At 35.4% G+C, this 21,288-nt stretch overlaps 2 protein-coding genes across 2 annotated transcripts in view; both read right to left on the reverse strand.

The window, feature by feature from the left end:
• The window catches only part of LOC135841264 (nephrin-like), a 1,354,679-nt gene that overhangs the window by 757,670 nt on the left and 575,721 nt on the right, over positions 1 to 21,288 (reverse strand). The gene's annotated exons all lie outside the window — the stretch shown is intronic.
• On the reverse strand, positions 4,042 to 5,515 carry LOC135840456 (GTP cyclohydrolase-2-like). The gene is made up of 2 exons (XM_065357010.1): positions 5,282 to 5,515; positions 4,042 to 5,196 (listed from the first exon to the last, which is right to left on the reverse strand). Exons 1-2 carry the CDS (start codon positions 5,368 to 5,370, stop codon positions 4,569 to 4,571), a joined length of 717 nt encoding a protein of 238 aa, XP_065213082.1. The 5' UTR covers positions 5,371 to 5,515; the 3' UTR covers positions 4,042 to 4,568.

The following is a 21,288-nucleotide window of genomic DNA, read 5'->3' on the forward strand; positions in this document are numbered from 1 at the left end:
TTCGAGGTGTGGTTTTTCATCTCGTTTGAGGTAGATTTTTTTTTTCCTTCCATACTTCGAGTTATACCTACCTAATGTAATTTTCGTCAAGACGGTTTCGTGGCGCGAATCGAGCATAGTTTGGTTGCAGATTGGGATAAAAAAAAAGTTTATCGCGGTAGAGCTGAAATCCGCCGAGAAAAAGGTCTTGATTAAGCTTAAAAACGAGTACGAAATAAGTATATTATACTACGTTAAATAATTGATGGTGAAAAGTTCTCTCTTTGTGTACAGTTGCGCAACTCTCGAGTGTTGTGTGTTGTATTCGTAGACCTGTGGAGGAGGTTTTTTTTTTTATATTCTTTCTTCGGCATTGTTGCGACGAAGCTCTTTCGAGTTATCGTATAATTTAATTATTAACTCTGTTATTATTTTACCTTATTAACTAATATGGGTTAAAAATTACTTTCGAAGTTGACTTTTGTGGGAAATGTCGGGTTGCGTAGAGTGTCAGTCTCGGAGCAGGTAATCTGTTTCATCGGATAATGAATTTGGACAAGAAGTTGGTCGAGATTAGATTATTTCGAGGAGAAGGATTTTTAATGTGTTTATCTTTTTATGGTGAATAGGTTTTTTTAAATATTCAAACCAGCAGTAATGAAACTTATGAAAACAACTAAACAAAGAGACTAGGTAACTTGAAAATAATGGGTAAATTTCGGACCGAATCATTTGTTCATGAATCGGATCACATGATGAACGAATCAGTCGCGAACGACGAGGAAAATTGAAAATTTCAAAAGAAATGTAAGTAAACAAATTCAAATCAAAGTAAGAAATCATTTGAAAAAAAAATCAATAATGAACTGAATCATTTGTTCATGAACCGGATTATTCGATGAACGAATCAGTCGCGAACGACAATGATGATTGAAAATTTCAAAAGGGAAATAGAACAAATTCAAAATAAAAATTGACTGAAAAAAAAAATCAAAAATAGACCGAATCATTTGTTCATGAATCGGATCACTTGATGAACGAATCAGTCGCGAACGACAATGATGATTGAAAATTTCAAAAGGGAAATAGAACAAATTCAAAATAAAAATTGACTGAAAAAAAAAATCAAAAATAGACCGAATCATTTGTTCATGAATCGGATCACTTGATGAACGAATCAGTCGCGAACGACAGTGATGAATAAAAATTTCAAAAGGGAACTAGAACAAATTCAAAATCAGAAAATTACTGAAGAAAAAACAAAAATCACTCAGAATTTGGAACCAATCATTCATTGATGAACGAATCATTCGCGAACGACCGAGAAATTTTCAAACAAGAGACACTAGTCTGAAAAATAACATCAAAATTCAAAATAAGTAAGAACTTGACTGAAAAAAAAAAAATCAAAAATGGACCGAATCATTTGTTCATGAATCGGATCATTCGATGAACGAATCAGTCGCGAACGACAATGATGAGTAAAAATTTCAAACAGGAACTAAGTAGAACAAATTCAAAATAAGAAATGTAACTGAATAAAAAAAATCAAAAATAGACCGAATCATTTGTTCAGGAATCGGATCTCTTGATGAACGAATCAGTCGCGAACGACAGTGATGAATGAAAATTTCAAAAGGGAACTAGAACAAATTCAAAATAAAAAGCTTACTGAAAAAAAAACAAACGAAAATTACTCAGAATTTGGAATCAATTGTTCATTGATGAACGAATCATTCGCGAACGACCGGGAAATTGTCAAACAAGAGACACTAGTTTAAGAAAAAACATTAAAATATTATGTTGGTAAATTCCGGAATGAGCCATTCGTTAATGAATGAGTCTTGCTGAACGAATCATTCGCGAACGACAACGGAATTTTCGAATCGATGATAATTTCAGAATAAGTACATTGAAAAAAAATGATTCGGTAGATTTCGACCCGATCATTCTTCAATGAATGAATCACTTGATGAATGAATCGTTCAGGAACGACAAGAAAATTTTCAATTCAGAATGACTTTTTTAGTTTTCTAAGTAGTTTTTTTTCAAACAGAATGAAAATCAAAAGGTTTTACCTGGTAAACGGACTAATATCGTTCATTCCTGAACGAATCATTCGTGAACTGCATGGAAATTATCAAACAAGAGACACTGTATAATAAAGTCGAAACATTATTTTTGTAAATTCCACAATGAGCTACTCGTTAGTGAATGAATCCCTTGATGAACGAATCAGTCGCGAACGACAACGGAATTTTCGAATCAATGATCATTTCAGAATAAGTAGGTACATTGAAAAAAAAATATATGATTCGGTAAATTTTGACCCAGCCATTTTTAAATGAATGAATCGTTCAGGAACGACAAAGAAATTATTAATTCAGAATGACTCTTTTTAAATTTTTTTTTCGAACAGAATGAAAATCAAAGAGTTACCTGGTAAATGGACTAAATCTTTAGTTTGTTGATGAATGATGAGTGAACCATTTGACGAATCAGTCGCGAACGACAATAAAAAAATCGTTCATTGATGCACAAATCATTCGCGAATTACAGGAAAATAATCAAACAAGAGCCACTATAATAACGTTGAAACATTATTTTGGCAAATTCTAGAATGAGTCATTCGTTGATGAATGAATCTCTTGAAGAACGAATCAGTCGCGAACGAATCAGTCGCGAACGACAACGAAAGTTTCGAATGAATAATCATATTTCAGAATGTTAAGTAAACTGAAAAAAAAATCATTTGGTAAATTTCGAATCGATCATTCTTGAATGAGTGAATCACTTGATGAATGAATCGTTCAGGAACGACAAGAAAATTTTCAAATTAGAATGACTTTTTTTATATTTTCATTTTTTTAAACGGAATGAAAATCAAAAAGTTACCTTCTTGGTAAATGGACTGAATCTTCAGTTCGTTGATGAGTGAATCATTTGACGGATCAGTCGCTAATGACAATAAAAAAATCGTTCATTGATGAACGAATCATTCGCGAACTACAGGGAAATTATCAAACAAAAGACACTATAATAAAGTCGAAACATTATTTTTGTAAATTCTATAATGACAATGAGTCATTAGTTAATGAATGAATCCGTTGATGAACGAATCAGTCACGAACGACAACGAAATTTTCACGTGAAATGGTGAATTTCAACCGAGTCGTTCTTTAATGAATGAATCACTTGATGAACGAATCGTTCACGAACGACACAGAATAAGTACCATGTGATTTTGGTCACGAACGACAAGGAAGTTTTCGAACAAAAGACTAACTAAATGACATCTGTGAAAACAACACAATAATCAAGTATAAAACTGAGTCGTTTGTTGATAAGTGAATCATTTGACGAACGAATCGTTCTGAACCATTATTATACATAATAGAAGGAAAAAATTCACCACAAACCAGCTCATCACTCACATTTAATTCTTGTTCGAGTGTTTTACAAACGTGTTGATGGAAACGAACTGAATCACTTTTTCAACAAACGAATCATTTAAAAGTCGTTCACGAACGATTCATGTTTTTTAAAAGAAAAATAATTACTCAAAAATTGTATTTATCTATTTTTCAAATACCAACGAACACGGTCATCAAACTTCATAATTATGTGAATCCTTTACGAACGACTGATTCACTTCTCACATGAAACGTTCACGAACGATTTTTCGAACGGAAAATAGAATAGCTTATTTTGAATTAATGTCGATTTTTTTCCGAATTATTTTTAATAATACAGGTCAACTTAGGGCAAACTGAGTCTTACATTACTCACATTTTACCAAGCAGATAAACCTTATCCTTTTCAAAACCTGAAGTGTAGGTAATTATTTTAATTTTACTCATTTAAATTATCAAAAATGAGACGAGTTAATGACATTTCAATTTGTACCTACAATCAGTTTAAATGGTTCGTCTTAATACAGATAATTTTGAATTTTCAAACTGAACATGATAATAAATTCTGGGGCATTCTCAATCTCAACTCTGCATTATTAACGAATGCTCTTATTGTTAGTCATATCTTCGATTTAAATTAACATGCAGGTAATTACAAAAAAAGACGTTTTATTTTTTAAAAATTTCAATGCATTGATTAGGTACTTACATAAAAATATAACACGATGGTAAAAAAATGAAAAAAAAATAATCATCGAATCACAGAAGAAAATCAGAAGTGAAATTTCGCCAACAGGGAATCACACTGGTATCTGCAGCAAAGGTGAACGATTTCTCTAAAAATATGCAAATCTGCTCTCATTAATCACCCAAAAAAGTACTTAGGGTGTGCCTTATTGTTTCTGCGTCAAAATAAAAAATTAAACAAATTATCTAGTTTTTCTATCTACTTTCAGAGTGTCTGTAAATACGTAACTTCTTTTCAAAAAAAATAAAATAAAATAATTTTTTCTAAAGGGTGGGACGTGGAAAAAAAATTTCCCATCATGCATAAATAAGGCACACTCTAGTATCCATATTCTCTTTCCGATAATTCCTAGCTTCCATAATTTTACCTTTTGACTGTTCCTTTCGAGATGTCAACCACAGAAATATCGTCATTCTTCACGTATTGTATCATTTTTCGTTACAATTTTTGAACAAATGTCCCAATTTTTCAGCTTTAACTTTAAGATATCGATCGTTGTTACCATTACGACCAACTTCGATGGGAACTCGTTCAACCACATTGATTCCTGCCTTCTTCAAGATATCAACTTTTAGCGGATTATTAGTAATCAAGCGAACGGCTCTAACGCCCAATAATTTATACATATCAGCACACAATGTGAAATCTCGCTCGTCAGGTTTGAATCCCAACTGTAAATTAGCCTCTACAGTATCCAGACCTTTATCTTGTAAAGCGTAAGCTCGTATTTTATTCACAAGTCCTATACCACGACCTTCTTGACGATGATACAGCAAAACACCTCTACCTTCTTGACCAATTTGGGACAAAGTTGCACCTAGTTGATGGCCGCAGTCACATTTCAAGCTGAAAAGGGTGTCTCCGGTAAGGCATTCTGAGTGTATTCGGGATAACACAGGATCAGGAGTGGTGATGTCACCGTAGACTAAAGCGATATGATCACGTCCACTGGAGATTTCTTCGAAACCGACGATCAAACAGTGGCCAAATTCGGTCGGAAGCTTTGCCTCAGCCATACGTCTGAGTTTTAGATTTTCATTCATCGCGATGATTATTCTAGAATATTGAAAAGCTATGTAGATTACAAGCGAGCTAGATAAAATTTCATCATTTTCATCATCGATGATGATGAATTCCATACCTTGAAATGAGCAGCGAACTATAAAATATCCGGAAATGAAATTTGCAAAAACAGATTCCAGTCATTAATACGTCGTGAACACCGAACATGCACCAATTCCCGAATACATTTGGGCCACTGAATTTTCACCACTGATATTCAGATCAACAAACCTCACTAACGCGAGAGTAATGGGCTCGATAATTGATTCTTTTCGTAAAGATGTACTAGATAACATCGTTACACCATGTTCGATGCATGATTCCATCTCGAAAATAATTTATAATTAAGATATCACGAAAAATTAGCACGATAATTTGATAAAAATGCCATTAAATATTGATGGTTTACACGTACCTAGGACTTGAAACCTTGATACGTGGATAGGTAGGTACGAAATGGGTTTAATTTAGAGTTTACGATGGGATCGAGAGCACACAGGATGTATCTCAGTTTTGCCACGATTATGATGTCATTTTTCAAAAAGTTTGACGTTTCTGTTCAAATGTTTCGTGTTTAGACTCTCGAGTGTTCGTCGAAACTATCGCGTATTTTTTTTTGGTGGGGATGGGGGAGAGCAATAAAATATTTCCATTCAAAAAATCGATTTTTTTTTTTTAATGAAAAATTCTCATGCTCAAAAGTTTAGATTATTCTATTCTGAAAATTTAGGGGTTCTGAAATGAAAAATTTGAAATTTTTGATTCTTAAAACTGAGCAGTTTCAAATTCGGAAAATGAAGAATATCTCATCACAAAAATTTCTCAACTTTCAAACTAAAAATTGAAGGTTTTCGATTACCAAAATAGGCTTTCTTTGCCAGGGAAATTTCAAATCACTGTTATAGTCCGGCATATGACAATAGGAGTAATTGCACCCCCCCCCCGGTAGATCCTCCGGGACGACTTTTTTCTTAAAGGGGACACCCTAAGGAACATTTTAAAGCAAACTTGCCAAAAAAAAAGTTGGCCTTACTTACAAAATGGCGGCCATTTTGATTGACAGGTCAGCCACAATCGCAGATTTTGCGTTCCAACATAGGACTGGCACGAACTTTTTCAAACTTTACAAAGGTAGATCGAAAGATCATGCAAAAATTCATCACCTGTCAAAATTTGAAGTGCTAAAGTGTGTTTTTCGATTTTGGTGAATTTTTGAAAGTCGAATTAGGCCAAAAATGAGGGAAAAAATCAAAATTTTACCAAATTGACCGAGAAAGCTGAAAGTTTGGATATACTCCATTTTCGACATGCCAAATCGATTGGAAACGGTTTCAGCCCGTTTTGAGCAGTTCTGGAGCCTCCAGCAGATTTTTGAAACTCGAAATTTCTAAAAACCAATTTCAATACGCTACGAAATACTGCAGATGAATTTCAAGTCGTTTTGGATCCTCCAGCGACTTTTTGACAATTCCTGAAACCTCCTGCAGATTTTTGAAACTTTAAATTTTCACAAAATTTCATCAAATGGAGATGGAAAGCTGAAATTTACTCTACACCCCAATTTTAACAACCTCTGAAAACGACTTCTGGTGGATTTCAAGCCATTTTAGAGCCTCCAACGACTTTTTTGAAAATTACTGGAGCCTCCAGTACATTTTTGAAACTTGAAATTTCCCCAAAATTTCATCAAACCAAGATGGAGAGTCGAAATTCATTCTGAAAACTAATTTAAATACGCTACGAAGTTGACTGCTGGTGAATTTCAAGTCGTTTTGGAGCCTCCAGCAACTTTTTGAAAGGTTGTATGACGTTTTTTTGGAAAATTGAAATTTCCTAAAAGTAGCTGGAAGCTTCAAAACCATTTGAAACCACCATGTAGTCTGCGAAGTAAATTTCAGCTTGCCAACTCCATTTGATAAATTAATGTTGGGGAAATTTCGAGTTTCAAAAATCTACTGGAGGCTCCAGTAATTTTCAAAAAAGTTGCTGGAGGCCCTAAAATGACTTGAACGCACCTGAAGTCGTCTTCAGAGGGTGTTAAAATTGGAGTGTAGAGTAAATTTCAGCTTTCCATCTCCATTATTTGATGAAATTTTGTGAAAATTTAAAGTTTCAAAAATCTGCCGGAGGCTCCAGTAATTTTCAAAAAAAGTCGCTGGAAGCCCTAAAATGACTTGAACCCACCTGAAGTCGTCTTCAGAGGGTGTTAAAATTGGAGTGTAGAGTAAATTTCGGCTTTCCATCTCCATTTGATGAAATTTTGTAAAAATTTAAAGTTTCAAAAATCTGCTGGAGGTTTCAGGAATTGTCAAAAAAGTCGTTGGAGGCTCCAAAACGACTTGAAATTCACCTGCAGTACTTCGTAGCGTATTGAAATTAGTTTTTAGAATAAATTTTAGCTTTTTAACTCCAATTTGATGGAATTTTGTGGGAATTTCGAGTTTTAAAAATCTGCTGGAGGCTCCAGAACTGCTCAAAACGGGTTGAAACCGTTTCCAATCGATTTGGCATGTTGAAAATAGGGTATATATCAAATTTCAGCTTTCTCGGTTAATTTGGTAAAATTTTGATTTTCCCTCATTTTTGGCCTAAATTTGACTTTCAAAAATTCACCAAAATCGAAAAAAACACTTTAGCACTTGAAATTTTGACAGGTGATAAATTTTTGCATGATCTTTCAATCTACCTTTGTAAAGTTTGAAAAAGTTCGTGCAAGTCCTATGATAAAACGCAAAATCTGCGATTTTGGCTGACCTGTCAATCAAAATGGCGGCCATTTTGTAAGTAAGGCCAACTTTTTTTTTTGGCAAGTTTGCTTTAAAATGTTCCTTAGGATGTCCCCTTTAAGAAAAAAGTTGTCCCGGAGGATCGGCGGGGGGGGGGTGCAATTACTCCTATTGTCATATGCCGGACTATTACCTTTTTACAGACGACAACATCTACCTAGTTTTCAAAATTCAACCTTACACCCGTTAGAACTACACATTGTTTTGTGGTTTTGAAAGTAGGCATGGAAATTATTCCCGCACATCTTGAACAAAGCTCAAGCTCATTTCAAGTTGAAATTTTCTGTAAGAACTATCAAAATACAAAGTATTATTTCAGCATTGTGAAAGTGAGATAAAATATACTTCACAAAAATCATCAAGTACATACAAAAATTATTGAAAAAAAACCTACCTATCTAGTACCTGAGCTCAACATTTGATTTACAATAATATTTTAAAAAATAAGATGAATATAAGAATCATATTAAAAATGAAATATTTAATCACTAAGGTGGAGTGATAAATGGAATATATAAATCACGCATTTGGAAGAAAATTGGTGTGGATGTTTAGTTTCAGTAGAAGACTACTCAAAAATGAAATTTGAGCCCCCTAGTCATTTTAAGGACTGAGCTAGGGAGTCTCAAAGTGGAGTTTTTTTTTTTTAAATCGTGATTTTTCGCCACTATAACCTGTACAATACCTCAGTAACCCCCTCAAAAGTTGCGATATCAGTTTCTGAACGTCCCTGCCCCATTAAATTCAGAATTCAATACCTTTTTTAGTCCTCTACCAAGCGCCGGAAGATTGCCAGGTTACGAAAATTGCAATTTCTTGTCAAATCAAAAGCACTTTCCCACCACGAAAAACTAACATTGGATTCGTATTGAACTTAAAACACAATGGGTCAGGAAAGTCCAGAAACTCGAGTCGCAACTTTTGAGAGAGGTGACCAAAAATGGCGAAAAATACGATTTTTTCAAAAATTATCCCACTTTAAGACCCCGTGGCTCAGCTTCAGGAACATCTAAAGAGCTAAACTTTTTTTCGAGTAGTCTCCCACTCGAAGCAGACATTTCCACCAATTTTCGTCAAAATTCAGGCTACGTTATATTTTCTCGTTTCACTCTAATAATCAGCCATTAATTATTCATTTTCATGCCGCCAAAATCGCCGTAAATCATCAACGTATAAATAAACACGTATACAAAATCTATATACATAATGCAAGCTCCAAGTACATGCGATTCCATATCAAGGAAAAACGTACGATCTCCGGCAATGATCATCTGCACATCACTGAGCAAATACACGCAAGTCAAGATGACCGAGCCGATCAATATAGCCCATTTCAAACGCGCGTTCGCCTCCAGGAAATAAATAACTCCCAATACTAACGCTATCAATGTAACGACCAGTAGAACGCCCAAAATGACGGTAAAATCGTGGGATGTGTACATGGCGTACATTCCTAATGCAGAACTCACGAATATGGTGATAATTATCGATATCGCTACCTTTAAAATACGTAATGAATCAGGGTTGATTATACACGAATTGAATAATGAATTTTATCCCGAAAAACATAAATTATTTTACCTTGATATGGCTGTACTTGGCACATAAACAGGTCATCCAAAAAGCTGTAAAAGCTGTCAGTAAAAATATCAACGAGTAATTAACCAGGATTAATCGAGCGAGCCAACTGCAAAATACCAAAAACATGGTGAAAACGGCCATCAAAAATACTGAGACGATCACCATCCACGAGTTTTCATTCAGCCTATCTCGGGCGGGTTCTATAAAACTGATCGGAATCGTGACACTTAGGGTGACAAATAATTGTCCTATTACAATCAAAGTTACTTTCCTGAAAAGCATGAATTCAAAATACATAAGTGAAAAAATAAATTCAGAGTAAATTTCAATGATATCTTTCTACCTGACGAATTCTTTTCTGATTTTTTTCTCTTGTGGAGACAAAATGTAACGGTTTCCCACTTTCTCATCGTGATAATACTCCTTCATTTCGTTTTGAGAATCGACTTCGCAAATTAATTAATTATCTACATCACGGGTAATACAAATGAATTCGAGTGATATGAAAAACACGAGCGAAAAAACGTACAATAAAGATTTGTGTGAATTTTTACAACGTAGATAACCAGTAATTTTTGTTTAGGAGGATCTTGTTTTAGTAGTGTTGTAGGTATCTACTATATACCTATATCTTCAATTTTCATTTCTCGAGTAAATTTTACACAATTGTTATTTTTCAAATGAGAAATTAATTTGGTTATTTACTCATTCATCATGAGAGAGTTGCTTCGAGGATTGTTAAACCTGCATTTGTAATACCTACCTAATTAAGCTAATACCTATAATGTGAGATAGCAATGACAACGGTGTTTTTAGGTGGTAAAAAAAAGGCACTATTATTGAGTGAAATCAATCCCTGAGGAGGAATTGAGGGGGGGGGCTGAGAAGCTCTGAAGAGGGCTTAGTCGAGAGGCCCGCATAAGGATCACTTGCACCCCCTGCCAGTCCTCCGGGACAACTTTTTTCTTAAAGGGGAAGTCCTAAGGAACATTTTTCTAGCCCTTGCACTCAAAAAAAAGTGGCCCTACTCACAAGATGGCGGCCATTTTGATTGACAGGTCAGCCGAAATCATAGATTTTGCGTTCCAACATAGGACTAGCAATAGCATACAAGTTTTTAAACCGTACAAAGGTAGATCGAAAGAGCAGGCAAAAATTCATAACCTGTCAAAATTTCCAGTGCTGAAGTGCCTTTCTCGATTTTTGCTGAATTTTCAAAAATCAAATTTTGGCCAAAATGTGAGAAAAAAAATCAAAATTTTACCAAATTGGCCTAGAAAGCTGAAATTTGGGATATACCCTATTTTTAAAACGCCAAATCGATTGGAAACTGTTTCAAACCGTTTTGAGCAGTTCTGGAGCCTCCAGCAGATTTTGAAACTCGAAATTCTCACAAAATGTCATCAAAATGGAGTTGGAAAGCCGAAATTTACTCTGCAAACTAATTTTAATACGCCATGAAGTCGACTGCAGGTAAATTTCAAGTCGTTTTGGAGCCTCCAGCGATTTTTTGAAAATTACTGGAGCCTCCAGTAGATTTTTGAAACTTGAAATTTCTCCAAAATTTCCCCAAAATTTCATCAAATGGGGTTAGCAAAGCGAAATTTACTCTGCAAACTAATTTCAATACAATAATATGAAGTCGACTGTATGGTGGTTTCAAGTGGTTTTGAAGCTTCCAGCTACTTTTTGGAAATTTCAATTCTCCTAAAAATGTCATGACACCGTTCTAGAAGTCACTGGAGGCTCCAAAATTACTTGAACCTACCTGAAGTAGTCTGCAGAGGGTGTTACTACATATTAGAGTGCATAGTTACTTTCAGCTTTCCATCACCATTGATGAAATTTTGTGAGAATTTCGAGTTTCAAAAATCTGCTGGAGGCTGTAGAGGGTATTCGAGGACCTAAAATACTCGCCATAGCATGGGAACTTTATGCCCTGAAGTCGAGGCTGCACTGCGTAGCAGCACACTCTGGACGGACTAGTTCGGACAGAGTGCAGGACGAAGGAAACGGATGTCTGTGGCCTTATTATATTTTCTCTTATGGTCTTGGTCGCATCTATGTGCAGAAGTACTCGTAACATTGTACAACGGTCGTCATATCGTAACACGGTATAGAATTAATATTCAGTGTACAAACTACTTTCGTTCAATAAACAGTTGGAATTGAATGTCATATTATTGAATATTACAATAGTTAAAGGTATCCTTATAAAGCTTCGGCTCGGAAGGGTGGGAAGCCAACTCTTACCAACTTGTTCACTCGTGGAGGGCAAGTTAGTAAATATAAATACCTTTATAAGGCTCCAGAACTGCTCAAAACGGTTTGAAACAGTTTCCAATCGATTTGGCATGTCGAAAATAGGGTATATCCCAAATTTCAGCTTTCTAGGCCAATTTGGTAAAATTTTGATTTTTTTTCTCACATTTCGGCCAAAATTTGATTTTTGAAAATTCAGCAAAAATCGAAAAAGGCACTTGAAATTTTGACAGGCGATGAATTTTTGGCTGTTCTTTCGATCTACCTTTGTACGATTGAAAAAAATTCGTACAAGTTCTATGTTGGAATGCAAAATCTGTGATTTCGGCTGACCTGTAAATCAAAATAGCCGCCATTTTGCAAGTAGGACACCTCTTTTTTGAGTACAGGGGCTAGAAATGTTCCTTAGAACTCTCCTTTCAAGAAAAAGATTGTCCTAGAGGACCGGCAGGGGGTGCAAATGATCCTTACACGCCCCCCCCCCCCGACTAGCTAGGTGAGTGTTGCAGAAAATCAGAAGTCACATTCATGATCAACGGTATTGAATCATATGAAAACGAAACCCTTCTCATTAATAGTCATTTTTCTCCAAATTCCCATTTCATCCCTCGCTATCCTGATTGCTAAAAATGAAAAAAATGCTATTTCGAGGAGTGAATATGAAGAGGATGGGGTTGAAAATTTTTGTGGGGATACCTAGACCTACTAAGAATACACATAACATACTGAAAAATTTTCAAAATCTGTAAAAATAGGGCTGAGAAAAGTGTTATTGAAATTTCAGAAAAGGGGAGTTCCCCAAACCCTCTCGGAGGCCATCTCACCCCTCCTATGCGCCGATAGCTTTTTTGTGTTTTTTCAAAAATCCCTTTCATTTGAATGGTGCTAGCCCCACCATCCTTGGGGGTAGAAGGACAGTTGATATATCACTAGATCGGAAATTTGACGTAGAACAAAAAAGTAAAGCTATTTTCAACGTAAAATCAACCCCTGAGGATAAAACTGCAAAAAAAAACATTTTGGAGGGGTTATCCTCTCCCCCCTCATAAAAAATTGCCCGGGGGTCTGTGGAGTAGTAGTTCCAGGAATTATTCAGGGGACCACCCTCGACAATTTTTCATCATGAAAAGCTTGAGTAGCCAAAAATGTTTTTATTTTCGAAATATGATGATAATTTGCCTCCACTCTAAACTGACTATGAGAAGTTTCAAATTCGGAAAATTAAGAATTTCCAGCTTCAAAAATTTTTCAACTTTAAAATGAAAAAAGGAAATTTCCGATTACAAATATAGGCTTCCTCAGCCAGGAAAATTTTAAATCAGGAGTAAGTATGTTCTTTGCTTTATGACAAGACTTGTTTGCAATTTTTTCCAATTTTGAAAAATCAGACAAAATATTAGCTTTTTACAGATGACAATAACATCGTAGTTCGTAGTTTTCAAGAGTTAACCTCAAATCGATTCAGCCTCCACACTATTTTGTGGTTTTGAAAATAGGAATGGAGATTATTTCCGCACTTCTTGAGAATCTTGAGCAAAGTTCAAATTTATTTAAAGTGAAATTATCGGTAAAAACTGTCAAAATAGGTAGTATTATTTCATAAAATATACCTATTAATACCTACTTTTAAAAAAATCATTACAACAACGATTGAAAAAAATCCACCTATCTATCATCTTCTCAATATTTGATTGAAAATAACATTTTAAAAAATAAGATAAATAAGAATAATAGGTATTTTAAAAAAAATATCCTGAGTTTAGACGAAAATAAAAATAAATAAATAAACTTTGAGTAGGAAACTACTCAAAATAGAATTTGAGGCCCCTAGTCGCTTTGAGAATCGAGCAAGAGGGTCTGAAAATTGGTATCTTTTGAAAAATATCCTGATTTTTCGCCACTTTTGGGTAATAACCTGTGCAATACCTCAGCCACCACCCTCAAAGTTGTGATTTGAGTTTCTGAACCTCCATGACCCATTGAATTCAAAATTCTATACTCATTTTTTAGTCCTCTACCATGCGCTGGAAGCTAGATTGACAGATCACTTACAATTTCTCGTCAACTCAAAGGCACTTATCCATCGCGAAAAACCAACATTGGATTCGTATTGAAATTGAAACACAATGGGTCAGGGAAGTTCAGAAACTCAAGTCGCAACACTTGAGGGAGGTGAGAAGAAATGGCGAAAACTACGATTTTTATAAAAATTACCCCACTTTAAGACCCTCTGACTCAGCCTCCGGAACATGTACAGGGCTCAAATTTTTCCTGAGTAGTCTCCCACTTGAAGTAAACATTCTCACCAATTTTTGTCAAAATTCAGGCTATACGTTTTATTTTCTTCGCTCCAATAACCCACCATTAATTTAGTTTCTTGCCGCCGAAATCGCCGTAAATCATCAACGTGTAAATAAACACGTATACAAAATCTATATACATAATGCAAGCTCCAAGTACATGCGATTCCATATCAAGAAAAAACGTACGATCTCCGGCAATGATCATCTGCACATCACTCAGCAAATACACGCAAGTCAAGATGATCGAGCCGACCAGTATAGCCCATTTTAAATTATCAGACGATTGCACGAAATAAATAACTCCTAAAATTAACGCTATCAGTGTAACGACCAGTAGAACGCCCAAAATGACGGTAAAATCGTGCGATGTGTACATGGCGTACACTCCTAATGCAGTACTCACGAATACGGTGATAATTAACGCCATCGCTACCTTTAAAATACATAATAAATCAGGGTTGATTATACACGAATTGAATAATGAATTTATCTCGAGTAGTACGTTATTTTACCGTGCGATGGTCGTACTTGACACATAAACAGGTCATCCAAAAAGCTGTGAAAGATGTCAGTAAAAATATCAACGAGTAATTAACCAGGATTAACCGAGCGAGCCAACTGCAAAATACCAAAAACATGGTGAAAACGGCCATCAAAAATACTGAGACGATCACCATCCACGTGTTTTCGTTCAGGCGATTTCGGGCGGCGTCTATAAAACTGATTGGAATCGTGACACTTAGGGTGACAAATAATTGTCCTATTACAATCAAAGTTACTTTCCTGAAAAGTATAAATTCGTAATAAGTGGAAAAATAGCTACTGATAGGTAATCAGATTTCTGAGTCAATTTCAATGAAATATTTCTACCTGACGAATTCTTTTCTGATTGTTTTCTCTTGTGGAGACAAAATGTAACGGTTCCCCACTTTCTCATCGTGGTAATACTCCTTCATTTCGTTTAGAGAATCGACTTCGCAAATTAATTAATCATCTACATCACGGATAATACAATGAATTCGGGTGTGATATGAAAAACACGAGCGGAAAAACGGACAATAGAGATTTGTGTGAATTTTGACAACGTAGATAACCAGTAATTTTTCTTTAGGAGGACCTTTTTTAGTAGTTGATAGGATGATCTACTACCTATATCTTCAATTTTCATTTCTCGAGTAAATTTTACACAATTGTTATTTTTCAAATGGGAAATGGTTATTTACTCATTCATCATGAAAGAGTTGCTTCGGGGATTGGTAAACCTCAGGGTTGTTGTGATCCGGATCATTACGTGATCCGGATCATGATCCGGATCACATTTAAGTTATCTGTATCCGTGATCCGGATCATTTTCTGCAGTAGGAATCGTGATCCGTGATCTGGATCATTATTCCACAAGGATTCGTGATCTATGATCCGATTCAAAATTTTCCGCAGATCATTTTTTCACGGATCCTTTTTTTTCACCAGTAATGCTGCATTGCTGCATGTTTTTGCTTTGAAAATTCGATTTTATTAAAAATTAATGGAGTTGAACTCAATTTGTTGGATATTGACGTAGGTAAAATCGACGTAATGTCATTGGTTTTTCGCTAGGATGCCTAGTTTTTGATTTTTTGACAAAAAACCGCAAGTAAAGCTTTTTGAAAATTATTTTTTGAAAAATTTGCACACTGTGTTTCATAAAAGTCAATCTGGAGGCGAAAGGAAGCGTCCTACGAAAAAATTACACATGACCAAAATTGTAGAGAATTAAATTTCCAATCGACAAGATCTCATTAGTTTCTCTCTAGGATGCTTAGTTTTTGATTTATTGACAAAAAACTAAAATTTTTTGAAATGTAAAAATTTCATTTTTCAATTTCTGCAAATTTTCAAGCTGAGGCTGACTTTTTCCCACCCCTGTATAATGTGTTATTGCAAATTTTTTTGAAAATAAAATGGAGACTATTTCGTTTTTTCACGTTTTTGTTCAATCTTCAATTTAAAAAAAAACAATTTAGTACCTAGTACAATTTCCTTGAAATGATCCGAAAAACGATCCGTGAAATTTGATCCGGATCACTTTTTTCTGGAGTGATTCGTGATTCGTGATCCGGATCACAATTTCCCGGAAGATCTTTGATCCGTGATCCGGATCACAAATTTCTCGATGATTCGTGATCCGTGATTCGGATCAAATTTCCGTGATCCGCAACAACCCTGGTAAACCTACCTTTGTAATACCTATAATTACGCTAATATACCTAATCTGTGATAGCAATGACAAAGGTGTTTTTAGGTGGTAAAAAAGAGGCACTATTATTGAGTGAAATCAATCCCTGAGGAGGAATTGAGGAGGGGGGGGGCTGAGAAGCTCTGAAGAGGGCTTAGTCGAGAGGCCCGCATAAGGATCACTTGCATCCCCTGCCAGTCCTCCGGGACAACTTTTTTCTTAAAAGGGGAGTTCTAAGGAACATTTCTAGCCCTTGCACTCAAAAAAAAAGTGGCCCTACTCACAAAATGGCGACCATTTTGTTTGACAGGTCAGCCGAAATCATAGATTTTGCGTTCCAACATGAGACTAGCATACAATTTTTTAAACCGTACAAAGGTAGATCGAAAGAGCAGGCAAAAATTCATAACCTGTCAAAATTTCAAGTGCTATAGTGCCTTTCTCAATTTTTGCTGAATTTTCAAAAATCAAATTTTGGCCGAAATGTGAGAAAAAATCAAAATTTTACCAAATTGACCTAGAAAGCTGAAATTTGGGATATACCCTATTTTCAACCTGCCAAATCGATTGGAAACTGTTTCAAACCGTTTTGAGCAGTTCTGGAGCCTCCAGCAGATTTTTGAAACTCGAAATTCTCACAAAATTTCATCATGGAGTTGGAAAGCCGAAATTTACTCTACAAACTAATTTCAATACGCTATGAAGTTGACTGCAGGTGAATTTCAAGTCGTTTTGGAGCCTCCAGCGATTTTTTGAAAATTACTGGAGCCTCCAGTAGATTTTTAGAACTTGAAATTTCTTCAAATGGGGTTAGCAAGCCTAAATTTACTCTGCAAACTAATTTCAATAAAATAATAATATGAAGTCGAATGCATGGTGGTTTCAAGTGGTTTTGAAGCTTCCAGCTACTTTTTGGAAATTTCAATTCTCCTAAAAACGCCATGACACCTTTCAAAAATCTGTTGGAGGCTCCAGAACTGCTCAAAACGGATTGAAACAGTTTCCAATCGATTTGGCATGTCGAAAATAGGGTATATCCCAAATTTCAGCTTTCTAGGTCAATTTGGTAAAATTTTGATTTTTTTCTCACATTTTGGCCCAAATTTGATTTATGAAAATTCAGCAAAAATCGAAAAAGGCACTTTAGCACTTGAAATTTTGAAAGGTGATGAATTTTTGGCTGCTCTTTCGATCTACCTTTGTACGATTGAAAAAAAATCGTACAAGTTCTATGTTGGAATGCAAAATCTGCGATTTCGGCTGACCTGTAAATCAAAATGGCCGCCATTTTGTAAGTAGGGCACCTCTTTTTCTAGTACAAGGGCTAGAAATGTTCCTTAGAACTCTCTCCCTTTAAGAAAAAAATTGTCCCAGAGGATCGACAGGGGGGTGCAAGTGATCCTTATGCGCCCCCCCCCACTACCTAGGTGAGTGTAGCAGAAAATCAGAAGTCGTATTCGTGCTCAGCGGTATTGAAACACATGAAAACGATACCCTTCTCATTAATAGTCATTTTTCTCCAAATTCCCATTTCATCCCTCGCAATCTTGATTGTTAAAAATGAAAAAAATGCTATTTCGAGGAGTAGGTAAATATGAGGGGGATGGGGTTGAAAATTTTTGTGGGGATACCTACTAAGGATACATATAACACTTACTGAAAAATTTTCAAAATCAGTTGAAATAGGGCTGAGAATAGTGTTATTGAAATGTCAGAAAAGGGAGGTTCCCCAGACGCTCTCGGAGGCCATCTCATCCCTCCTATGCGCCGATAGCTTTTTTGTTTTTTAGAAAACCCCTCTTATTTGAATGGTTCTAGCCCCACCTCTCTTGGGAGTAGAAGTACAATTGATATATCACTAGATCGGAATAATTTGACGTAGAACAAAAAAGTAAAGCTATTTTCAACATAAAATCAACCCCTGAGGAAAAAACTGCAAAAATCCCATTTGGAGGGGTTAGCCTCCCCAACCACAAAAAATTGGTCAGGGGCATGTGGGGGGGGGGGTAGGGGTAGTTCTCAGGAATTATTCAAAGGACCATCCTCGACAATTTTTCATCATTCATAAAATCTTGGGTAGCCAAAAATGTATTTATTTTCAAAATATGATGCTAATTATGCCTCCACTCTGAACTGAGAAGAAATTAAGAATTATTTCCTAGTCCAAAAATTTTTCAACTTTCGAAATGTAAAATGGAGATTTCCAATTACAAAAATAGGCTTCCTCAGCTTGGAAAATTTTAAATCAGGGATATGTTCTTCGCTTCATGACAAGAATTGTTTGCAATTTTTTCAAATTTAGAAAAATCAGAAAAAATGTTACCTTATTACAGATGACAATAACATCCAGTTTTCAAGAGTTAACTTCAAATCGATTAAGTCTCAACACTATTTTGTGGTTTTGAAAATAGGAATGGAAATTATTTCCGCACGTCTTGAACATCTTGAGCAAAGCTCAAATTTATTTAAAGTGAAACTATCGGTAAAAAAATCTGTCAAAATACTTAGTATTATTTCAGCAATTGTGAAAGTGAGACAAAATATAGTTAGGTACTTTTAAAAAAATCATTACAACAATGATTGAAAAAAATCAACCTATCTATTATTTTCTCAATGTTTTATTTAAAATAACATTTTAAAAAATAAGACAAATAAGAATCATAGGTATTAAAAATAAAATATATCCTGAGTTTAGTTTAGACGAAAATTAATGTGGCTGTTTACTGAGACTACTCATAATAGAATTTAAGCCCCCTAGTCGCCTTGAGGACTGAGCAAGAGAGTCTCAAAATTGGATATCTTTTGAAAAAATCACGATTTTTCGCAACTTTTGGGTAATAACCTGTGCAATACCTCAGCCGGCCCCCTCAAAAGTTGTGATTTGAGTTTCTGAACCTCCATGATCCATTGAATTCAAAATTTTATACCCATTTTTTGGTCCTCTACCAAGCGCTGGAAGATTGGCAGATCACTTACACTTTCTCATCAACCCGAAGGCACTTTTCCACCACGAAAAACCAACATTGGATTCGTAATGCACTTGAAACACAATGAGTCAGGGAAGTTCAGAAACTCAAGTCGCAACACTTGAAAGAGGTGAGAAGAAATGGCGAAAACTACGATTTTTTCAAAAATTACCTCACTTTAAGACCCCCTGGCTCAGCTAGCGGAAAATATACAGGGCTCAAATTTTTCCTGAGTAGTCTACCACGCGAAGCAAACATTCTCACCAATTTTTGTCAAAATTCAGGCTGTACGTTATATTTTCTTCGCTCCAATAATCCACCATTAATTTATTTTCGGGCCGCCAAAATCGCCGTAAATCATCAACGTGTAAATAAACACATATACAAAATCTATATACATAATGCAGGCTCCAAGTACATGCGATTCCATATCAAGAAAAAACGTACGATCTCCAGCAATGATCATCTGCACATCACTCAGCAAATACACGCAAGTCAAGATGATCGAGCCGGTCAGTATAGCCCATTTTAAATTCGGAATCGCCTTCAGGAAATAAATAATTCCTAAAGTTAACGCTATCAGTGTAACGACCAGTAGAACACCCAAAATGACGGTGAAATCGTGCGATGTGTACATGGCGTATATTCCTAATGCAGAACTCACGATTATGGTGATAATTATCGCTATCGCTACCTTTAAAATACGTAATAAATCAGGGTGGATTATACACGAATTGAATAATGAATTTATCTCGAATAGTACTTTATTTTACCGTGCGATGGTCGTACTTGACACATAAACAGGTCATCCAAAAAGCTGTAAAAGCTGTCAGTAAAAATATCAACGAGTAATTAACCAGGATTAACCGAGCGAGCCAACTGCAAAATACCAAAAACATGGTGAAAACGGCCATCAAAAATACTGAGACGATCACCATCCACGTGTTTTCATTCAGCGCATCTCGGGCGGGGTCTATAAAACTGATTGGAATCGTGACACTTAGGGTGACAAATAATTGTCCTATTACAATCAAAGTTACTTTCCTGAAAAGTATAAATTCGTAATAAGTGGAAAAATAGCTACTGATAGGTAATCAGATTTCAGAGTCAATTTCAATGAAATATTTATACCTGACGAATTCTTTTCTGGCTTTTTTCTCTTGCGGAGACAAAATGTAACGATTTCCCACTTTCTCATCGTGGTAATACTCCTTCATTTCGTTTAGAGAATCGACTTCGCAAATTAATTAATTATCTACATCACGGATAATACAATGAATTCGAGTGATATGAAAAACACAAGCGAAAAAAATGGATAACAGAGCGCGATTTGGGTAAATTTTGACAGCCTCGATAACCAGTAATTTTTGTTTAGGAGGATCTTGTTTTATGTAGTAGGTAGTTGATAGGTACCTATATATATCTTCTTTCATTTCTCGAGTAAATTTTACAAAATTGTTGTTTTTCAAATTGGAAATTAATTTTGTTATTTACTCATTCATCATGAGGGAGTTGCTCAAGGATTTTTAACCTGCCTTTGCAATAATTAAGCTACATATAAAGAGAGATTGCAACAACAAAGATGCTTTTAGGAAGTAAAAAAAAAAAATGTATCCATGGAAAACATTGCACTTTCATTTTTTGATGGTCCGGTCCATGTAGATTGTAGATTCAAAATCCATGAAAGTTCAACTCAAGAGGAACCAGATAAATGGCACCTGATTCCAAAACGTCTCACTTTGCAGATCGGGGAGATCAAGTTGATGAATGATTTTAATTTTTTCCTTCTCAATTCGAGCGGCCACGGGCCATGAATGGTTCCAGAATAAAAAAACTTGATCGAAGAATACCCGAATTAAAGGAAATTTTACAAACAATCCAATAATTTTTGGGTTCGCGACACAAAACTCATTGACTACCTTTTCCAGGAGTTGGCAGTTAGTGAAAGGAATAAAGTTAACATTGATCCTAAA

Source organism: Planococcus citri, chromosome 3, assembly GCF_950023065.1.
Source record: "Planococcus citri chromosome 3, ihPlaCitr1.1, whole genome shotgun sequence".
Lineage (NCBI taxonomy): Eukaryota > Metazoa > Arthropoda > Insecta > Hemiptera > Pseudococcidae > Planococcus > Planococcus citri.

What these genes read in the sequence shown, in the direction of transcription:
- LOC135840456 (XM_065357010.1), bottom strand. Translation starts at nt 5,370, where the DNA reads ATGTTCGGTGTTCACGACGTATTAATGACTGGAATCTGTTTTTGCAAA. An exon ending in AGTTCGCTGCTCATTTCAAG is followed by an intron (nt 5,197 to 5,281) that starts GTATGGAATTCA and finishes TCAATATTCTAG; the next exon opens with AATAATCATCGCGATGAATG.